We start from the raw sequence: 23851 nt of genomic DNA on the forward strand, positions 1-23851 counted from the left end.
CCAAATAACAGGTGATCGACACTTCCGCCCGTATAGCGCCTCAAACGGGGCACATTTGATGCTTGTATGATAACTGTTGTTATATGAAAACTCAATTAAAGGAAGGTAAGTATCCCAACTTCCCCCAAAGTCGATGACGCATGCTCTAAGCATGTCCTCCAATGTCTGAATGGTACGTTCGCTCTCGCCGTCAGTTTGAGGATGATATGCTGTGCTCATGTCCAATTGCGTTCCCAACGCTTTCTACAGCGTTTGCCAAAATCGTGATGTGAACCGACTATCACGATCTGATATGATGGACACAGGCACCCCGTGCCTCGCTACTATCTCGCGGATGGCTAGGAAGTGTGCTGATTTAGTCATTCTATCTACAATAACCCAAATTGAATCGTGCCCACTACTAGTCCTGGGCAACTTTGTAATGAAATCCATGGTTATATTTTCCCACTTCCACTCAGGAATCTCCGGTTGCTGCAACAAACCCGAGGGCTTTTGGTGTTCGGCCTTAACCTTCGAACAAGTCAGACACTTGTTCACATAGATGGCTATGGCTTTCTTCATTCCCGGCCACCAGTACACATCCCTAAGGTCATGGTACATCTTATCCGCTCCTGGATGGATGGAGTATCTAGTTTTGTGAGCTTCGTCCATGATTAGGGTTCTCACATTGCCCTTTAACGGAACCCAGATTCGTTCCATGAAGTATAGTCCACTGTCCTCCCTTCTCTCCATTTGTTTATCTAACCCTCGCAGCATTTCCTCCGGTGCATTTATGTCATTCAATGCTTCATTCTGAGCTTCAAGTATCTTGCCCTTGATCCCCGAATGGATTGTCATGCTCATTGTCCGTACTCTCCTGGGTTTAGCCCTCTCCTTTCTACTTAACGCATCAGCCACCACGTTCGCCTTACCGGGGTGGTAGCGAATTTCACAATCATAATCACTGAGAAGTTCCATCCATCGCCTCTGACGCATATTCAATTTCTTCTGATCAAAGATATGCTGCAGGCTTTTGTGATCAGTATAAATCACCCTCAGAAATCCGTTCATTTCTGGGATTGGCAGGTTACTACCGACGGTTCATCGCGAACTTCTCTAAGATTGCCAAACCCCTCACCTCGCTAACTCAGAAGGATAAGAAGTTTGACTGGGGTGAAGCACATGAAGAAGCATTCCAAACACTAAAGGATAAGTATCCTCTCCGTCACACTTCGCGTTTCCGCCTAGGCGGGGGGTGTGACACTTAGTGACTTATTCGTGGTTTACAACTTGACAAGCCACCTTAGTGATGGTTTATCTGTTCAACCATCATATTTTTTTCTACCAATTCTATATTTATAATAAATCATACCCCTTAAAGAAACCTAGATTGTTTCATCTTCTCCAATAGAAAATCGCAGGTCCTCCTCTAGTTTCCGCCTCAGCCACTGTTGCTCCTCTGATCCTAATCGATGGTTAGGGTTTTGTCATCATCGTTCTAATTGCTCCTTAGGGTTTGGTTATCTTCTTTCTAATTGCTCATTAGGGTTTGGTTGTCTTCTGCCTAATTGCTAACATCATCAGGTAACATGTAACAGCTAAGTTACTTTCTTGCAATCGCTACTGCTGCTGTTCAGGCATCCTTAAGTGTTTCGTTTGTTCTTTCATCTATTTCTCATGAAAAGACCGTCCAAAGTTTTCCTAGATGGAGCTTGGTATTTTTACTACAATGTGAATTCTGGAAAAGATAGCAGCATGGTTGTTAAAAGCTCTGGCTCCAAGGCTCATAAGGCTCAAGGTCTTGGACTTCTCTAAAGTCGAGGCTAGGTGTATTCACGAGGCTCACTAAGGCCCTGCGCCTTGGCTGAGGCGCCTTGTGGGCCTAGGCACGCCTCATAAAGAGTTATTAAATACCAAGTCAAACTCGATATTAAATAAGATTTCTCATCCTCTTATCTTCTAGACGTCTTAAAAAAGAGTTATTAAATAGATGACATAAGTGAAACCCTAATACTAATCACCTAGTTCTTATAACTTCAAGCCCTTTTCTCTATAAATTCCCAGACCTTAAAACTTCTCCCACATGGCTCACGCTTTAAATCCTTCTCCCTTTTGCCTCTATCGAAGTACCATTGGTTGCTGCACTGAGGCTTGTTCTTGCTACATATTTGAGTTGTGTGTGTGTGTGTGTATATATATATTATATAATTTTTTTATATAAGATGCGCCTCACATTTCTGAGGCCCGCGCCTCACGCCTGTGCCTTGTGTCTAGGCCGGGACCCTTTGCGCCTAAGTGCACCTTGAGCCTTTAACAACTCCGGATAGCTGTGAGCCATATGGTGATTGGGAGCATTTACCATTTTTGACATCCAAGGGTGATGAACTGTGAATTACAAAAGGCACCTTGGTGATTCAAGTCTGTTAAGTGGATTTTGGCTGGAATGTTGGTAAGGGCTCTTACAATGGAGGTCAATTTGAGCTTGAAGTTGGTCAGGGATGGATGATGGATCTACTTATTTCAGTTTGGGTCTCCACTCAGGCTGCAATCCCTTTTTAAGCAAAAGGGTTGAAGTTTTAGGTTATTTTGCTGTGTTGTTAATAATTTGGTGAGTTGCCTATTGGTAACTCATTTCTCATCAATTATTGTTTTTTTTTAGAACGGATCAATTATTGTTTTGATGGTATCATCTATTCAACATAGGAAACAAACAACAATTGATCATTTACCAGACAAACGGGGCCAAACCAGAATTAATGAGCAAAGAACAAACATGCCCTTGGTAGCATACATCTCCGTTTTAGAAGAAAAATAACACAAAAATGTGTCAGAAAATAAATTTTAGGGTTTGTTTTTATAAAAAGACCTAGAAATAATACATAAATTTTAGGGTTTGTTTTTATAAAAAGACCTAGAAATTATTCACGGAATGGATAGAAACCATGAACCAGCAGAAGAAAGTTTGTTTTTTTTTTCCTTTTATCACCATTAGACCTGCGTCTGAGGCTCCATTAACCTGATTCACTTTCACTCATTGTTGTAGGATAATCAGTTATATGATTTGTCTAATAGAATTTTCTCCTTAGGCTCTAGTTTATAACCATTATCTTACAATATTATCTCTTGGGAAATGTCAGAGGGGAAAGCAGTTGGTGTGTTTTTTTTGCCATACTTAAGAGTGGGAGATAATTAAATGGCTGATCGACAAATGGGTGATCAGCAACATCCACATGATACTCAAATGCATTCTCCTTCGCCTCCATCAAAGGACGATATGATTGGATATGTTATGGCGTTGGAGGCTGCTTTACTCCCATGTCTTCCTGCAAGAGAACTGCAAGCGATTGATCGATCTCCCCACCCTTCACATCAGAGTGAGTTCCTATCCTTTTTATGACGGACTACCGTAGCTAATATTATGCTAGTTCCTTATATATTTTGCATCATCATGGAACATCTTTTGGTATGTAGGGCTCTACCATACCTTCTGTTTGACATAATTTTCTACTCACTGCTACTTTTGACGTTGAAAAGGGCAAAAATGCATCAAAATGCAAAAAGATTGGTTTAGTTCCTATTTAGTGTAACAAAGAATATTTTTTTGTCAATCGATGTAAACAAAGTTCCAAAATTTCTATTTTGTACCATTTTGACCAATAACCTGCTCACCTTGTAAGATTGGTTGGCGTGGATACCCGTTTACAAAGGGTTATGGAGAAATGGATGAGAAACCTGTCATCCACGTTATCAAATGTTATAAGATCAGCATCTTACCTGTCAAAATGGGTACAAAATAGGAAATTTAGAAACTTTGTTGCAATTATTTGTTACACTAATAGGAACTAATGCAAACTTCATTGCATTTTAATGTATTTTGCCCTTTCGAAAATCCTAGAAAAGGTAGATATAGTAATAGCAACACAGCAACAGCCGAGCAGTTAAAGTTTCTTCTTTTCTGAAAATGCTCTGCAGTTGCTAATTTTTTCCATTTGAGCATGAGTTAATCTGTTAGGCCCTCCAATTCTGGAGTGGGGTTCTCTTTTATATAAATGGAGCCTGTAATAAAGAGATTTCTTGACGTTTTCTCATTCGAATCATCTGATGCTAGAACTTGCTCACAGTGTGATCAATTTGATATTCTTTCACCTCTTGAAGGTTTGTAGCTTGTGTTAGGTCTACTTTTTCTATTTTTTGCATTAAACCAAACCAAACGCGTCCAATATATCCCACAAAGAGGTAGGGTCGCCCCACCAGTGCCCCCCGAAGGGGGATGCATGTAAACCTTGTCTCCACTCCGTAGTGTAGAGACTAGAGAGGCTGTTCTCGTGATGACCCCCAATTTGCAAACAAAAATAAACTATTTTTTTGCATTTATGTCCACTAAAGAATCAATAGTGCTAACACATTCACAGTTTTCTAGACACTTTGGCAACCATAAGCTCACTTATTTTCTTAGCTTATTGAAGAAATCATGTTTGGTAAGCCATAAACTAGCTTATGAGCCAGCTTCAGAATTTTTTTTCACTTTTTTCTAATTATGCCCCTTATGTTTTACACATATGACCAAATACCCTATCCTTTTATGTAATTTTATTATTGTCATCTAGCTTATCAATTAGTTTATAAGCCAGCTTATTTGCAACCGCCAACTTTTCAGCTAGTACTGGCCAACAACCAACTTATTTTTGCCAAACATAGCCTTGATATATTGGTTTTTTCTTGTCTTAGTTGATGTGGAGAGGCATGCCAGAGATTTCATGGAGGCTGCCAAAAAACTCCAACTCTACTTTATCGGTCTGCAGCGTGAGGATCAGCCAACCAAAGAAGAAATCTTGCAAAAGGTAAACAACACTCGGATTGCGAAATCTATTTCATTTCATGTTTTTAAGCTACGAAATAAAGGAGTGAGGGGAAGAGGATGATTATAAAATTATGGTCGGAACAAACTACATTTTTCGCCCCTGCGGTTTGTCGAAAGTTGCTATTATTGTCCTTGTGCTTTCGAAAATATGGTTTTTATCCCTGCGGTTTATAATTCATTAGTGTTTTTGTTCCTGTGTTTTACAACTCATTTCTGATTTCGTTCCTGTGGTTTGCAATTCATTGTTGTTTTAGTCCCTCTTGCTTAAAGGTAAACCACTGACTAAGTTAATTTTAGGGATAAAAACAACAATGAATTGCAAACTACAGAGACAAAAACCGTAGTTACAAAAAAGCTCGAAAATCACAAAGCTTAACAATAAAACCATAGTTCACTCTTATAATCGGGATGGAATAAAATTGCAGGATATTGCGATGATGGAAGAAGAAGTGAAGACGAAAACCGATCTTATCAAGAAACAAGAGAGATTGATCCAAGGGTGGAGAAAAGAGTTAAAAGACCAATTAGAGAAACACAATGCTGAATTGGAGAGGGTTTAAATGTATATGCATAATTCTTGAAATTAATTCTATTGATTATTTCACATTAGGTTTAGAGATGGACGAGTTGGTTAACCGGTTGGTATTTAAACTCTTATGACCGGTCCCGGTTAAAAATGTACACTCCTGAACCGGTTAAACTCTGGATCGGTCTAGTGGAAAATGGGTAATTGATTGTACCTGGTCTATTGTTCTCTTAACTAGTGGTTTGTTAGAAATTGCAGATTACGTTCCTAAGGTTTGAATCAGTCTTCATCCTTATAGCTTATAATTCATTTCTATTTTTATTCTTGGGGCTGACTATTGTAAACTAGCGGGACAAAAAAAGCAACATAATGAATTATAAACTATGGGGACAAAAATTGTAATTTCAAAACCATGAGGATGAAAATAGAATTTTCAACAAACCATAGGGATGAAAAATGTAATTTGCTCATGTTTTTTTATATATATTTGATGTATGAAAATTTGTTTTTAAAAGTTTATGTTAAATGTTTTATAATATATAGTATAGATTAATATTATGTAATAAATCTTAACTATTTCTTTAATAGAATTATTATCATATAAAACACGAATAATCCATGTGGTTTGTTCAAACTCTACTAATTGTTATTACATTTTTTTTTATTAACCTGGATATCCAACTTGCTATACGAGCCGACTAATCTCAGGACGACCACATGCTTTGCAGATAGCCCGGAGTCACCGCACTTGAACCTCCGTGCTCACAAGGGGATTTTTATTTCTCTTTGAATTTAAACATGAGACCTCTAGGTACTTTGGAACCAAGTTCAAACCAATCATGCACCACCCTTGTTATTACAATTTTGAAATTATGTTATACATTCTATTGTTTCGATTTGCTAACATTATTTGTTCATGAGGGTGTTGGTTCATTTGTTAAATATGGCCTTTCGTGGCTTGAGAAGAATCGATTGATAAGTTTATATGTATTCGAGATATCTATTTGTTTGTATAACAATATCTTGTTTTGACTGTATTGCGCTATGCATCATCTGATATACCCCAATAGTTCATTGGATCAGTATTTTCTTTGAGTAAAGCCAAAACGTATAGTAACTAGCCTGACACGAATAAAAACCACTGTACGTACTAAAGAAATAAGAACAGAACAGTTAATTCATCAACTGATGTATTTCCGAAAAATCAAAAAGTAAATGATAGGGTTTTGTGAAATATTATAAGATGTTAATAGGTAAAAGATTATTGAACTCTTATGCTTTTCCCCTATTATTTAAACTTGTGTCCGACCCTATATATTCCTGCATCTAGGTTTTTGTCAGAGATTATTGAACTCTTATGCTTTTAACTTGATGTCATTAAACCACAAGGGTGGTGCCTGATTGGTTTGAGCTTGACTCCAAAGGTCAAAAGTACCAGGAGGTCTCAGGTTCAAATCCAAGTAAGAATAAAAATCTCGTTGTGGCCATGAAGGTTTAAATGCGGTGACTCCATGCTATCTGCAAAGCAAGTGGTCGCCCTGGGATTAGTCGGCTCGCATAGCGGGTTGGATATCCAGGTTAATAAAAAAAATTTGATGTCATTAATCAGCTCAAGTTTTTACTGATAATCAATTACACAAATCACCTAAAAGAATTTAGCTTTTGAATTCTTCCCTAGACCTGTCTATATCGTTAAGTAGAATAACATATTCGGAAATCAGAGGATTTGGTGAAGGTCTCATTCTATAACTGAAGGTATGTATTGGAATCAAGAAATTTAGTCATTTATGCAATATCCTTCGGTTTTGAGTTCAAGATTGAAATATTCAGATTTATTTTGGTATGTATGTGTGTATATAAGTCGGTATATGATTGAATGAACGAGGTGAGTTTAAGTAGATTTTAAATGGGAACACATCAAACTAACGTATTTTGACATGATCTGTTTGTGTGGAAAATGCATGATTTGAACGGTGATGCAAAATGTGGTTTTAAATGCGTTTTATGAAAATTAGAATTTGAATGTGAAGGGAGTATGCTAGTTGATTGTAAAGAACTTTGTGAAATATACTTCGATGTTTTGAAAATTAATGTTTACTTAGGGGTCGTTTACGTAAATGCTTACCCGGTAAGCGCTTATCTTTGGGAGTCAACACTGCAATTTATTTTACTGGGTAAGATTGTAGTACATCAAAATGGTATCGTATGCAACAATTTACCTTGTAAACGCTTACCCGGGTAAGAGTCGTCACCCTCACTTACCGAGTAAAACTCTTCATCTTCATCATCACTCTTACCGGGTAAGATTTTTTACCCTTGTCATGTTCATCCGATAAGGAAATCCACCCAGTAAGCACTTACCAGTTAAGCGTCTAGTAAACGGCCCCTTAAGCATGTTCAATTTGTTGTAATGGACATATGTGATATGTTGGGTTGATGACGTATTTTGATTAAAAAAAAAAAAAGAGAACGTGGGATATTCATTATTAGATGTTTAAAGTTGGAGGTTGATAAAATATATGAGATAAGTTGGATTATGTGGATACATATTGATAAAAGACATAAGACATGGGACATTCGCTGAAATATGTCTGAAGTTGGGGGCTGGGAGCCCGGTTAGGTGGTTATTAGGCATGGGTCGCGGTAAGGTTGTAAATGAACACGAACGGTAAACAAACGAAATTCTTTGCGTTCGTGTTCGTTTGTTTAGAAATCATGTGTGTTCGTGTTCGTTTTCGTTTATGTTCGTTCGCTAATATGCTAAACGAATGTAAACGAATGAACATAAACGAACGGGCTAAACGGATATAAACGAACATGTCTAAACGAACATTCCTAAACGAACATGCCTAAATGAACAGACATAGAATGTTTCATCTAAAGGCTAGGGTTCTGGGGGGGAAAAGTGAAAAAGTAAAAATTTCGAATAAGACAAAATGATGATAAAATCTAAATTTAAATAAATTCTAAAAAGTTAAAACTTAAATAAATATCATTTGAATTCAAACTAAATAAATAAAAGATTATACATTAAATTTAATATATAAACAAACGAATATAAACGAACATAAACGAACGTAAATGAACAAACGAGACTTTTGTTCATATTCGTTCGTTTAACTAAACGAACAAAAAAAATTTGTTCATGTTCGTTCATTTATTAAATGAACGAACTTCTCGCCAAACGATTCACGAATGGTTTGCTTAACGTTCGGTTCGTTTACAGCCATAAGGCCCCGGAAGCATATAAATACATAGACCTAGGAGGCCATATTTATATATGTACACACATACCTGGTAGGTCAAACTTTTATATATATATATATATATATATATATATATATATATATATTAGCCCAGTTATGTGGCATTTTATATATTTAAGCTTTTGAGATTTATTATGCACAGATGTAAGCATGTTATAAAATGGCATATTATGAATTTACGAATGAGTCATATGCCGAAATTTTGGTATAAATGTTACCCAAAAAGTAGGGTGTTATAAGCGTATTGTAAGATCTCATATTGGTTGGGGAGGGGCTTGATACCTCATCCATCTGACGTGTTTTAAAATCGCGAGTCTAGGTGTGTGGACAAAACAAACAATATTTGATACAGTTAGCCTGAGATGTTACACCAAGAATCTTATCCGGTAAGAAATATAACAAGGATCGCGAATCTTACCATGTAAGTGAATGATAAGACTATTATCTGGTAAGCGCTTACCGAGTAAAAGACGTTTACCAACAATACATCTTACTGACCAAAAATGCATGGCGGCGCCCCTTCCCTCCCAAAGCAGTCTAACGAGGGTCGAGCTTCAACCTCTTTCCCAAGGTCAAACTACTCCATAAGATCAACAATCTATCTCGTTGCTCCTCTCTTTCAAAAGGATTCACGACTTGTCAAGAGGTTCTTCTCTTTGCATCAAAGTTAATATCATGCTCCACCGTTTGTGCGGGCCACCATCAATTCTTTTTTAGCTTGTTAAAGACATATTCCTTTGTCTCTATTATCAGTAAGGTGAGAATAATGACTTTCATTGATAAGCGTTTATCGGATAAACGTTTGACAAAAATAACCCCAAAAATATAATAAATAAACTTTTCGAAACGCTAAGTTTTAACTCCAAGAAGTCAATTGTTCAATATACGAATTTCAAATTATTTTAGAAAAAAACTAAAAAGAATAAGAAATAAATTAGGCAATAAAAAATTTATAAAAGGAATTCAAATGGAATATTGTCAGATTTGACTACCTGTTTGGTTGACAGAGATTGGAATGAAATCTTTTACAAAATTGAAACATGTCTGTTTGATTCACAGAATGTAGCATTGGGATTAGAATGAAATATTGGTAAATGACCACAATGCCCTTTTTATTTTTATTTTAAAACTAAAAATACTTTAATATATAAAACTAAAAATACTTTAATAAAATAATTATTTAATATATAAAACAATATAAAATACACAACCTAAAATAACCATAAGCCAAATGACATTACTGAATCAACGGTGGTCGGCGGTGGTTCAGATTGGTGGTCCTCCACGGTAGTTTAGATATGTGGTGGTCTGCAGTGGTTCAGATGGCAGTGATCGACAGTGGTTCAAATCGATGGTGGTTCGCAGTGGTTCAGATGGAGGTGGTCAGCGGCGGTTCAGATCGGTAGTGGCGGCGGCGGTTCAAATCAATGGCTGTTCAAAGGTGGTCACCACCGGTGATTCATATCGGTGGTCACCTCCGGTGATTCATATCGGTGGTAGTCGACAATGGTTCAGACCGTTGGTGGTCCGTGGTGATTCAGGTGGCGGTGGTTAGATGTGGTTCAGATCGGCGGTAGTTCAGATCCGCGATGGATCAGATCGGTGATAGTCGGCGGTGGTTCAGATTGGCGGTGACCGGCGGTGGTTCAGATCGATGGTGGTCTGTGGAGATTCAGATGACGATGGTCAACAGTTGTTCAGATTGGTGGTGATCCATGGTGGTTCAGATGATGGTGATCGGCGATGGTTCAGATCGGCAGTGGTTCAAATCAATGGTGGTCGACGGTGGTTCCGATCAATGGTGGTCGACGGTGGTTCAGATTGGTGGTGGTCGAAGTTGGTTGACGATGGTCATATTGGGTTTTATGAGATTAAAGTATATTAGGTTAAAAACATATTTGATATTATGAATATAGAAAATTTCATTATATTAAAATATCATATAGTTGTTAAATAACGTAGAACTTATAGAATTTTAAAGATTAATGGGGTGTTTGGGATTGCTTATTTAAAACATTTTAAGTTTTTTTGTAAAAGTGTTTATTAGCTTATGTGCTATTAAACCGGAGTTAAATAAAATAGAGTTAAAATTGTAAACTGGTAATAAGCAGTTTTTTATAAGTCAGGAATGATTAACTTATCAAAAACAGCTTATTACCGGTTTGACATCGGTATAAACAATTTTTTTTTCTTATCCATACATCAGAAAACAGCTTATCACCGGTATCAAACTAAAATAAGTTAAAAAATAAGCAATCCAAACGCCCCTAAAATGAAATTTGATGATTCCAGATTACTCATAATTTAGGCTAAAGAAAATCTTTTCTAACGGTTGATTTGTATAATAACCAAAAGTGGTTGTATTGTCGCCTTGGACTGCACTCTTCTCCGAATCATGGGCAAGCGCCGGCGCCGGAGCCGGAGCCGTAGCCGGACCTCCTCCTCCACATCCTCCTCTTCTTCGGCGACCTCCACAAGCTCTTCCTCTTCCTCTTTCTTTTCTGGTGTTCTGCAAAACTCGGATCCTCAGCTCCTCTTCGGCGTCATGCTTGCCGCTCTTTCTAATCGTGAACCAGGAAAACCCACATTACAAGGAAACCTAGTTATCCAAAAAGCTCTAGACCATCTTCTTTCCCTCCTCTCCAATCCCCCCAATTTGATCCTGCATTCTCAACGAACGTTGCACATTTCTTTAATCTCCTTGCTCCCTGTTCTCCTCAGTTCCAAGTAATATTATCCCCTACATACGAGCATTTCTCTTAACAATACTTTATAGTAGCAGATTATATGTATTCTTTGTTTTTTAATTATATTTAGGTTGCCATTATTTAATAATGCACACCAACTGTTTGATGAAATGCTCACCTCAAAAGTTGCGTTTGCTGGTGCTTGGGTTTATTTGTTTCTTACAGATGCTCTGAGGTTGCTTGTAGCGGTTTAGAGGTAGTGGGTGCCGCGTCCTTGTTCTCAATTGAAATGAATGAACAAATTGCTTTTGATGAAGAAATAGTGAAGGGGTTGATTACTGGGGTGGCAAGTTCTAGGAAGAGCGTATCCGTGGCAGCTTGCAATGCTCTTCTTGACTTGTTGACTACATCCGTTGGGCGGTCTAGATTGCTGGAATTCTCTGCCATTGACAATCTTATGTGAGCATCAGCTACTTTTTCTTTGTAATCTGCTAAGTAGATTTCATTTGTCTCTTTGTTTGCAGAGGAATAAATTCTATTGGCTGTGTTTACTCCGGTGATAACTGGGGTTTCTATTCATTCAATCGTGAAGGGTCTCTACTCTCTACATCTGCGTACCAGCTTATGCAAGAACTAAGACTTAAGAAATATAAATGTTCCTAGTCATTTATATCCTAACAGAACCTTGCCTATAATTGCACATTTCAATAAATATCCATCAACTCTAGAAATATGCTTGGTTTATAGATTATATGACAAATTACACAACCAGCAAACATGATATGCGACTTGTTTATTGATGGTTAGAATTCTCTCTTGACATTAGATCTTATCTGCATTTGCCCTGCCATTCGGCTTATTATATCTATAAATTCAACATACACTATTATTTACAAGCAAATAGTTGTTATTTTGGAACAAATTAAAGAATCCGTGCATTGTTCTTGGCTCTTTTTTTTAGAAAGGAAACTACAGTTGCTCTGATCCTTACTAACCCACATGTTTGACTTTGGGAGACTGGTTGTGATTCTAGTTTCAACTTGCAATGAGAAATCAGCTGAAGACAGGTGCTTATACATAGGAGTAAATGATAGTAAATATCCCAGGAGCAACAAGGGGATGGATAAAAGTTGCATCCTAATGAAAGTTTGTACCATCATACCTCTTCAATGGTGGTGTGTTTTATATGCAATCATGACCTAGTTCCTGCTTTTTTAAAAGATTGATGGACTTGCATAATAAGACTTCAACACTAATGCCCAAGAGGTGGGATAGCACACTACAGGCAGGAAGAGTAGTTGTCAATGACCCATAATATGTTGACTAGCCACCCTAGCTAGCATTTATATAAGATAGGGTGTTCATCAAGCTATCTTCAAGTTAAAGTGTAGCCAAGTGATTCTCTAAAGAGACAGTCGCTTGCATCTCCTTCTGGGCAGTTAATCGTGCGGCTCTAGCTGTGATAATGTGGTTTACAGTTGAGTTTCGGTGTTCCGTTAATAGCGGCGCTATTTACCGCATTTCCACCAGCTTTTTCTAAACGAAATTGCGTTGTAAAATCCGAAATTTACTGTTGGGCTTTTTCTGATTTTAGGATTAGGGTACTTTCCAATTAGCAAAGCGTCGCAGTTCCTTCATCGTGCTCGTCACGACTCATCCATTAAGCCAAAATCAAAAGGACAAGCCACCAAAGAAGGTGGAACTCTAAGGGAGGCCGACAAGAAAAGAATACACCAAAAAATCGATGGAAGCGGCAATAATGATTAATGATGGAAGGGGAAAGCGATTCATGGAGGGTGACAATGGCGTCCGGTGTTGGGATGTGTTCTAAAATGTCCAAATAGACCTTTCTTCTTCCCTCTTTTGGTATAAGTGTGACCTTTCTTGACTTTTTAATTTGTTTGTTAATAAAGAGAGTAAAATGAACTCTTCAAATATTAATTACATATATTAAAATACTTTGAGACTATACATGATATTAAATTTTACTACTAGATATGTATCACACATATCAAATGTTGCATAGATATAAATATTTTTATTTTTTACACGAACCATTACTTTTTTATGCTATATCACATCTTTACACCGTGATAACCACGATATCAAATCATGGTCCTGACCGCGCGGTTCTAGTTTAGGACCACGATAACTGCTTAGATCTCCTTAAAGAAGCCATATCTCACTTGCGAGAGCTACAAAGCCATATCAATGTTTTTCTTCCAGCGCCTTATAGTAGCTGAAATGTAGAAAATTTCTTCAGATCATCAGAATTAAACATCAGTTTTAGACCTGCCAAGGAATAGGTTAACTGGCCCTTGACTGCCTGCTCCAGTAATTTATTAGTCACTGAATATGTACTTACTTTATTGCGCCAGAGTGCTGATTGTACTTGAAATTTTGTTCATTGCAGTTTTTGTCTTCATAAAAAGTGAAGTTACCACACTAAGCATCCCGACAACGAATGGAACAGCCTAAGCCAAGTCTTGATGTTTGGGACCCTTAAAAGACAGATACTTTCCTTTTATTCTTCAAGTGCAAATGCCAATTGCCCAATAGAATATGTATAAGATGATTGCGTGGTTGGTTTACACCACATCTAAGTCAATCATAAAATTTAATAAAAAGCCAAGCTATCATAAGGGACATGATTGGTTTGGATTTTTTTTGATAGAAACTTAGCTTTAGGGTACACAGATGGAGGAGAGGATTCTATGTAAGTGACTACCATCCATTTGGAAGAAAGCTGGTTGGAATTGGATTAAGTTGATCTAGTCCATTTAGAGGCATGAAATAGTCCATGGATAAGTCATTATGGATAACTCAATTTAATGTAGAAATCGCCTGGATTAAAACCTATATATGAGTGTTCATTTTGGAGACCTGATTGTCATGTGTATAATAACAGGCCTTTACATGCATAATTCAGTCAGTTATTTTATTGATATTCTTCCTCGAGGTTGTTGATGTTCAAAAGCATGCATATGCATTTCACTGTTCACTCCAAATTACTGCATGTCAGGCTTATTATTGATTATGTGAATTTTAGTTATATATTCTGACTTAACATCCTTTAGTATTTGTTTCCTTCAGGTCCCTAAATCTTCAATACCATCGATTTCCCTGATTATGGAGGAGGTGGGTACATTAACTTGCTTCAGAATTGGATTCATGGAAGATGAATATCCTATATTGCTTCTTCATATTGCAATTACTCTCCTCAATGAGTGCACTTTAGAGCAGCTGAGGAAGGTCCCAAGAGAACTCTCAAAAAGTTTGTTAACGTATTTGGAAAAGTTGTGGACAGAAGTACGCAAACATATTCTAGTAGATGCAGTTGAGGAATCAGAGAGATTTTCCTATTTAAGCAATATTAGAACTAATAATATAGCAGAAAGCTTATTCAGACTCTCAATGGAAGGAATATTCGCCATGCCATCCAAGTTCCAAGAGGTTAAGAGGAGCATCTTTCACTTGGGTCAGATTAGTTTTGAATCTTTTGTGGTGAACCACTGGGAGGAATCACCATTGCTTATAACAAGGCTGTCAAATGCCTTATTGCATGATAATGTTTTTAGCTCTTTCTTACAATATATTAGGTCCAAGGAAACTGTTCCTTCATTTCTTGCTTGTTTACTTCAGAACCATGCTTCTGCTCTACCAATTAGTTCAGATGAGCTAGATATAATTAGCTTTCTGAAGGAAGCAAGAGAACATATAGGCTGTCCTATAGTCTACCAACAGGATATTCGTGTCCTTAAAACTCTGGATTCTAAGGGAGAGATGCATTTTTTCCACGGGTCTTCCGATTCTCATGGCTCCCAGGTTTCTCATTTTCTATCTGCACATGATATTTTGAGATGTGAAGAAGCATATAATGATGGTTACACGTTTGCTCTGCGTGGCATGGAGTTCCATTTTCAAGATATTGCTACTATTTCAGAAGGGCTGGCCATTCTTTTTGGTCAACCATCAACAGCAGTGAATATGTACTTAACACCACCAAATTCCCAGGGCTTAGCTCGTCATCGTGATGACCACTGTGTTCTTGTGTGCCAAATCAGAGGAGTTAAACACTGGAAGATATTTCCCAATCCATGCCCACGGTTACCTCGCTTATATGAACCTGTCGATGACTTGCGTGATCTAGAGAGCGAAAATGAGTTAATAGATGGATGCAAAGAATTTCTTTTGAGAGAAGGTGACATCTTATACATTCCTCGAGGTTTCCCTCATGAAGCATGTACGATAATTGATGACGCCAAACCAAATGGAAATGCAGAATCCTCCTTGCATCTTACTCTTGCTATTGAGATTGAGCCACCCTTTGAGTAAGTGCTTACTCGTTGCTTACTTCCATTATGCATGAATCGCAAAGGTGGACTCTACATAAAATTCATTTATAAAAAATTAGAATGTTATAGTATTTGAAGGGCTTTGGCTATGCAAGATAAGCTCTCTATTGATCAGACCACGTATGGGAACTATTTCCTGATATTTTAATTTTTCTAGGACAGGTCACTTTTTAAGTAAGTGACATATGCAAAAATTTGCTAAAAAAATACCATGTGGACCTTGGTTATTTATGACTTAAGGCTCTGTGACAAAAGCCTATATGAGTAATTAGCAACAAATGAGGGAGTTTGACATGAAGCATAGGGTCATCTATTTAGTTATTTAGTATCATAATAACATTGCATTCTTATGTTCATGGAGTACAATTACTTGCTTTGACAAAATAATATCTATTATTATGCTTACCAACACTTCTTAAAGGTAAGTTCATTTCCCATAAATGTCACATATTCTCACTAGAGACACGCTTGTGAAGTAAAATATATAATTATGATTTTTGTCACTCTTAATTTGATTTTCCTCTGTATGATAAACTGATAGCTCATAAATACGAAATTTAAATAAAAAGATGTGTCAAGTAGATGCCAGACCAAAAAGGAACAAAACCAAGAAACAAAAAAAAAATGACATTAAGAGCATAACTTTCATAATATTGCTTTTTCTGGATGGGATTCATATTGATCGGTCAACAGGCCAGTTGTCTTGACTGAGTTAGGGGCTGTTTGGTTGGTTTTCCATTATGTCTTGTATGGATAAAGCTGTCTGTGTGGATTAATCTGTGTGTATAGATTGGGAAGATTTTTGTTTGGGAGAGTTTTTTCATAGATGGAATGAGCATGTTTTTTTAATTGGGAAGGGCATGTTTGAAAAAAAACTTGGCTTTCTGCAAAAGCTCCACCGTAGAAGCTTACTGAATAAGTCACTTTCTTTACCATTAAGCCACTACCAAACAGTCATGTACAGCTGACCGAATAAGCCGAGTCCCTTTAAGCTCATTAAGCTGCACAAATAGGCCCTTAGTTGATTGTGGTCATGTGCTTGGAGTATGTATTTATTTAGATGAGATAGTATTGTAATATGATATCAACACTCCCATACATACATCTGTTGTTTTAATATGGTCAAATTGATATCTCTTGAGAACCGACATGAAAAATTGTTCTTCTGTTATGTGTCCCACCTAAATAATGTTGATTGTTATGTTGTCTGTAGTAGGCACATAATTTGTTACAATTTATGAATACTATTGACTATTATTTCAAAATCTCTTTCTTCCCTTCTTTTTGTATTAATATACTCCACAATTTCTTACACTTTGTATGCTTGTTTTTGGTCTGTGATTTGTTGCAAGTGTCTGCATTCTCATGGCAATTTCACAAGTTAGGTTAAAACAATGCATTACATTCTGATGTTATATTAATTACATATCCACTTCCTTTTGTTGTTATCATATGTCGATTCTTATTTTTTGTATGTATGTTAGAATATTCTATTGAATAATGTCCTTCAAAACAACAAACCTAGAGATGCATGTGGACTGGTCAATGTTTGTCACAATAATCCATAGTATGAACATGTGCTGTGGACCAGGCACACACACACATATCAATCTTATCTTGGGAAATGGCATTTAGCATGCCTTAATCTTTTCTTACTCCTCCAGAAATATATCCTATAGTTACATTTGCCGTATATAAATATTATATACTTAAAAAATATATATATACACCCTATAGTTTGGGCTTCTAAAGCTTTAAAGTCCTGTTCATGGGACTTAATTTATGATTTCCTTGTATTAGAATAACCATCTTAATCATTGACAAAAATAGAATACTCTTGTTTCCAACAATAGTGGAGATCAAATTGGAGACATGGATATTCATATTTGCTTATTAATATAGCCCTGACATTGATGATTATATTTAAATGTAGCATGTTGTCTATGTTTGTTAACTTTGGAATTAGTGTGAAAAATCTGAAGTACCATCTTATCTGAAAGATGCTATAAAACATTATTGCTATATCTATCTCATCTAGATACATGCAGGTGGGAAGGCTTTGTTCATGTGGCACTTCATCATTGGGGTCGGAATTACAATCTCGCCAATCGCATATCTTGTGAATCATCTCGGGATATTGATGATGTGGCTGTGCACTTGATGCATATTGCAATCAAACTGATTGGTGATGTTGACCCCATGTTTCGAAAGGCTTGTTTGATTGGTGCAATTTCATTTCCATCTGTTACTGAAGGATGGCTACGGACACACCAACAATCAACTTTCAACCACTTGCTCAGTAGAATTAATGCCAACAATAGTTTCAATGATGTTGTATCTAACGTAGAAGCAGCTATCAGAAAACATGAAGATCTCTTTGAAAAATTGAGATGGCTTCGTCATCTTGACCAGAAAATATCCTCAATGGGGATGGAAGACATCTTTCATGTACTAGTTCACGAAAAGGACAAAGTTGAAGCTTCCTTCATGGAGGTTAAATCTGAGTTCTGTAATGGAGTAGTATTGGACGACGTAATACCTCATTATAGCATGATACTCGAAAAATATAGAAGAACACGAAAACAATACATTAACGGAATGTTAGCTTTAAATTGCATTTGACAGGTTTTATGATTGTAAAATTATTTTTCATCTAAAGCAAACTTCTCTTTTTGAGTTCTTTTAGGAGTAATCAATATATGTATATATATATATATATATATATATTATCTGTATTGCTAACATTTCTCTTGTTAAGCCTAGTTTTATGCAGAGAAAGCAAACCCGAAGGAAAATCAAAGGAAGAAAGCCAGGAAGGGGAAGGTATGTCAAATCCATATTGTGAACTCATCAATCGGTACAATAGTATAATTGATTCTAGATTTTTTGAAAGATGCACAAACAATACTCTATGGCTCAACTTTTATGGATGCTTAGGTGTCGGACTCGGGTGAGTTGTCACTCCATGGTAATCAATATTGTAAACAATCTCTGCAGCTTCATTACTGTTCGCATCATATGCTTTTGCCATTGAATTTGATTGCATTTTAGATCTCCTTGCATTTCCATCTACCTGCAGTATGCATTTACAGTTTAGACTTCTACTATGCACATGTGAATAAGTTACATTTACATCCCAGCTCTATGTGCCACCACACTATACAATTAACAAAATTCTTGTATGAGAGTTTTGTTTTAATTTTCATTTTGCCATTTTGCCAGCTAGGGGTCCATGGAAACGACTTTTTTACCCCTTAGGGTAGAGGCAAGATTTGCATACATCCTACCCCACAGACCCTGCATCTGCACGTGGGATTTACCGGGTTAGATTGGTTTGGTTTGGTCTGGCCTTGTGTCGGGATTAATATGCATCCTTTTTCTTTGGTAGTAATTTGATAAAACATACGTGTGTAAATGAAAATACGAAGATTCAAATCATAATGAGATTGTTTTTGTACCTTGGTGATATCGGGGTTTGAGTCTTGTGGAGTCCTGAGCCCTCTCCTTGCTTGAAGCGAAATGAGTGTATGATGAGTAGAAGAATTGGTGATTTGAGTGAACATATAGAGGCCTAGAGTTGCAAAGATGAGGAACAATGGAATGATGTTTGAAAGTCTCATTTTGAAGGTGTAAGTTGAAAATTATGAGACAGTTGGGGTTGGGTTGGGGGGGTTTGTGGGTGTGTCTGAGATTAATCATACCTGCTGCATATATATATATATATATATATATATATATATTTGAATTGAAGGGTGGGGGTGGGGTTTTTGAGTAAATTATTGACTGAGACTGTTGTGGAGTCATGCCCCAGCCCATGCTCATGAGGTACAAAATGCCAAATGTTATCAACTTTCTACTATTTTTCTCTAAAGTTTGGGCCAATTGAGTTTGTTCAAATCATAGGACCATGTTTTTAGCATATTGAGTTTGTTCAAGTGTTTGGACCTTACTTGTGTGTATAGAACTATTGTTTTTACTTCAGTGTATATTTCTTGTTGAATATACTCATTGGTAGAATACAAATACAAGTGAATATATATTTGATGAAATTTATATGGTGTATATTTGTCGATGAATATACACTATAAAACTAGTTCCATGATTCACAAATTATTTGCGCTTCTCAAATGAACCCTCCTCTACAGTGTATATATATATATCGAGAGAGAAAGAGGGTCGTACGAGAATAGTAACCAAATAAGAGAACATGAAAAATGGCTGAATCATGTCATTTTATACTAAAATCACGTGTAAAATCACATGTGATTTACACGACTTTGGCTGCCACCGCTCACTCTTGTGTTGACCGTGTTACATAATCGCATGTAAAAATCACATGTGATTTGATCATTTTATTGTTATTTTATTTTGACCATGTTATCGTTTGATCCTCCCTTAAACAAGAACATAGTCAAATTTAAAAAATATGACAACGGCCAAATCACATGTGATTTTGCAGTGAAATCACATGTGATTTACACGGTTAACACAACAGGTGTATGGGCGTCTTGACCTGCGACCTCAGGCCATGGCCAAAGTAGTGTGAATCACATGTGATTTTGTCTTTATCTTATTTGGTTATTGTTCTCATTTGAACCTGACTACATATATATACATACACACACACACACATATATATATATATACACACACACACATACATATATGGAGTTGGATTCCAGTGAGAAAGGAAGTTATAGTGAGAAGTGTAAAGAGATATCTCTGCCCTTGGACCAATCATAATTGAATGTTAACGCTAATGAGGTGCACTAAAATGCACCACATCCGCTATTCATGGGTGAGCATGAGATTAAAAGCGATCGACATCGCTCCTGAATTTGTTCATGATGAATGAACTATTGTTCACAAGCTGTTCATATTGTGTTCATAAATGTTATGTAGTCCAAGTTTTTATATATATCAATATTTTTTGTTCGTATATGACACAATGGTTCATATATATATATATATATATATATATATATATATAGTTGTATTCATATGGTTCTTACATTAACGAAAATAAATTAACAAAAATCATGAGATTTTTTGATTTTGTAACTTCCCAGTTAATTATATGAGAGTTACATAAAAAAATTTACTGAAATACCTTTTTCTACTTTGTTCACTTATCTTTATGAAATTTAAATTTAAAAAAAATAAGTTTTTATCATGATTAATCACAACCGTTTATTGAAAGATTCAATGGCCAAGATTGGTAAACAAAGTGAAAACAAAAATTTTGGTTAACATTTGAACCTGTCCCCATATATATATATATATATATATATATATATATATATATATATATATATAAGGGTTCAAACGAGAACCCTGTGATTTGCGAAAACGCGAGAACAACCTATTAACCTCATATTGTGATAACAATAAAATTTAAAAGATTTTTAAATTCAAAATGAAATTAAAACAATTCAAAAAAAATTGAGAGGCAAAAAAGTAATATTGGAATTCAAAGTGATAAAATTTTAAAAACACGATCACATTAAACCCAATAATCTGGATGACATAATGGGCTATTATGGTTGTCGCTTATTTCAACACGATTTGGTGTGATTTGGGTGTGATAATCATGTGATTATCACACAATTATCACATTATCGCTTATATCAACACGATTTGGTGTGATTTGGGTGTGATAATCATGTGATTATCACACAATTATCACAAGGATTTCACTCGACTAGGGTTAACTTAGGAAATCGACTACCGATTTGGTGTGATATGGGTGTGATAATCATGTGATATCACTATCATAACAACGCACTCGATTTGATCATGGTTTCGATTGGTTAGGGTCAGACAATCACACATTTATCACCACGATTACTCATGGTTTCGATAGGTTAGGATTAGACAATAACACATTTATTACAACGATTACGGACGAAATCTACTAAACGATTTGGTGTGATATGGGCGTGATAATCATGTGATATCACTATTATAACATCACTTGCGCACTCAATTTGATCGTGGTTTTGATTGGTTAAGGTGGTTAGACAATTACACATTTATCACAACGATTACCCATGGTTTCGATAGGTTATGGTTACACTCGATTGATCATAGTTTCGATAGGTTATGGTTACACAATCACACAATTATCACAAGGGAAGAGAAAAGAGTACAAACGAACGTGATCAATCCAGGAAAAAGGGGATAATTATAATTAATTAAAATAACATAAAAATTATAATAATTACTTAATTACATTACTGTCCTTATTAATTTATTTATATTTAATATAAGTTCATTTATTAATTAAAAAAAGTTTGAGGTTATTAGGTTGTCCTCGCGTTCTCGTAAATCACAGGGGTTCTCGTTTGAACCTCCACCATATATATATATATATATATAGAGAGAGAGAGAGAGAGAGGTAGGTTGTACAACCAATACAACTCAATCTCAACCGTCCATTTAACTTGATAAATATGTGATTTCATAGAAATTTTGACTATTTCATAATATAAAGTATTGATCATAATTAATGAACTCTATTCATCTTTCATAAATATTCAAATCATAATAAATGAACTCTCATCATTTTCATAAACATCTCAATTTATTAAGTTGCATTAATTGTACAAATAAGATGAATTGCATTTAAAACGAACTCTCTCTCTTTATATATGGAAATGAAATGTATTTTCGTTTTTATTGTTATATGTGTGGAGTCATGTCATGTGTTTGTTGTTACATTTAATCTTTGTTGTGTGGTGGAGGCAAGCAAACGATGTATCATGTGTGTGTCTCATTGCATTGTGACATCCCAATGTTTGTTTTTAATGTGGTGGTTGTTTTTTGTTACAAACTTTAAAGAATCAGGAATAACCGTTTTTGGTCCATGTCGTCACACAGAGGGCATGGGGCATAAAAAGGGAGATTTTACTGTGAATTTTTGAACGTAAATTAGAAAAATATATCATATTAGCAATTTACAGAATTGACTATTACACATGAAAGTTGCAATAATCAGTTTTTGACATTCGAACATGCATTTTAATGTTTTGTTGTTGTATCGACTCCTCTTATCATCTTATGGTACTAGCTTTTAACGTTAGTGTTTTCCATTTGATCCGGTCTAATGAAGTCATTAGTACTATAATATCAATTATATCCAAAAGGTGATAACTTCGTCATTTTTTACTTTCAATAAGTTTAATTGATTTATTTATATAATATCAATAGAGATGGATAAATCGAGTAATCTCTCAGATCTATAACTGGCTATGACGGACCGGGTTAAAGCACACCCTGTGTCCGTAACTGGTTGGGAGGGCCTGGTGTGTGTACTGGTTTGGTTGTTGGACGCCTTAACTAATATGGATGAATTGGTCTGAAATATGGATTGAGCAGGACGATATGAAACTTGGTCCTCTTTAAACACACTCCCCACTTTTGGTGTGATTTGAACCTTTGATCTTCTTGCATACATTTGATTATCATTATCATCTTCTTCCTTGTACCCTTTGAAAATTTTCTCGATTTGAGAAATTTCTGTTTCTTTTAAGCGTAAGATTTCAGTTTTAGGGTTATGTTTCCTTTTTGTTTTTTCGATTTGAAATTAAACTTTTTCTTTAATTTGTCGGCAGGAAATTAATAAGTTTATGCATGTGACTCTGGTTTAATTGGTGTGATTTAGTGTTGGGTACGTTTGGATTCACATGAACATGTCGTTGATCTCGACTATTGCATGGGGTCACATGTTGTACATACTTTCAAGAAAAGGCAACGTTGACAATACGGTTGATATCGTTTTTCAAGAATAAAACAAAGATAGAGCCTTCCAAGACTATGCAAGATGCTTGACATTTGGTGGTTATGAGTTTCATGTGAATTAGGGATTTACTTTTTATGGGTAAGATTGATTATTCATACAATCCTTTCAAAACAAGGTGACAATGCCACATCACCCATTATTGTAACTACTCTTTCTAATTTAGCAACTTGATTTGCAATGTCATATATATATATATATATATAGAGGGATGTTATTCTACACCATTTGTCATTCCTACACCCTATACAACCCTCATCTCAACCATTCAATTTTTAATCAATTAATTGTTTCCTAATATAAAGTATTAATCATAATTAATAAACTCTATTCACATTCCATAAATATTCAAATCATAATAAATGAACTCCAATCATTT

The 23851-nt window shown here is 35.9% G+C and overlaps 3 protein-coding genes across 4 annotated transcripts in view; 2 read left to right on the plus strand and 1 right to left on the minus strand.

Annotated features, from left to right (window-relative positions):
• The window catches only part of LOC112500131 (mediator of RNA polymerase II transcription subunit 28), a 15027-nt gene extending 9404 nt beyond the window's left edge, over positions 1-5623 (plus strand). Inside the window, exons 2-4 of one of the 2 annotated variants that reach the window (XM_025103448.1) lie at positions 3117-3353; positions 4708-4820; positions 5266-5623. In XM_025103448.1, the coding sequence (XP_024959216.1) occupies positions 3173-3353; positions 4708-4820; positions 5266-5400 (429 nt within the window). In that variant the 5' untranslated portion in view covers positions 3117-3172 and the 3' untranslated portion in view covers positions 5401-5623. Of the gene's footprint in view, positions 1-2908; positions 3354-4707; positions 4821-5265 lie in introns of those variants that run through there. The other variant, XM_025103447.1, reaches the window with a different exon arrangement.
• A 5404-nt stretch (positions 5624-11027) lies between these two features.
• Positions 11028-18485, plus strand: LOC112500002. The gene is made up of 4 exons (XM_025103259.1): positions 11028-11359; positions 11545-11778; positions 14397-15650; positions 17723-18485. Exons 1-4 carry the CDS (start codon positions 11028-11030, stop codon positions 18294-18296), a joined length of 2394 nt encoding a protein of 797 aa, XP_024959027.1. The 3' UTR covers positions 18297-18485.
• Positions 18486-18492: 7 nt separating this feature from the next.
• LOC112500759 lies at positions 18493-19361 on the minus strand. The gene is made up of 2 exons (XM_025104334.1): positions 19133-19361; positions 18493-18747 (listed from the first exon to the last, which is right to left on the minus strand). The coding sequence occupies exons 1-2, from the start codon at positions 19292-19294 to the stop codon at positions 18598-18600; spliced, it is 312 nt and encodes a 103-aa protein (XP_024960102.1). The 5' UTR covers positions 19295-19361; the 3' UTR covers positions 18493-18597.
• Between the last annotated feature and the right edge of the window lie 4490 nt (positions 19362-23851).

The sequence above is a fragment of the Cynara cardunculus genome, assembly GCF_001531365.2.
Source record: "Cynara cardunculus var. scolymus isolate 2C chromosome LG 17, CcrdV1, whole genome shotgun sequence".
NCBI lineage: Eukaryota > Viridiplantae > Streptophyta > Magnoliopsida > Asterales > Asteraceae > Cynara > Cynara cardunculus.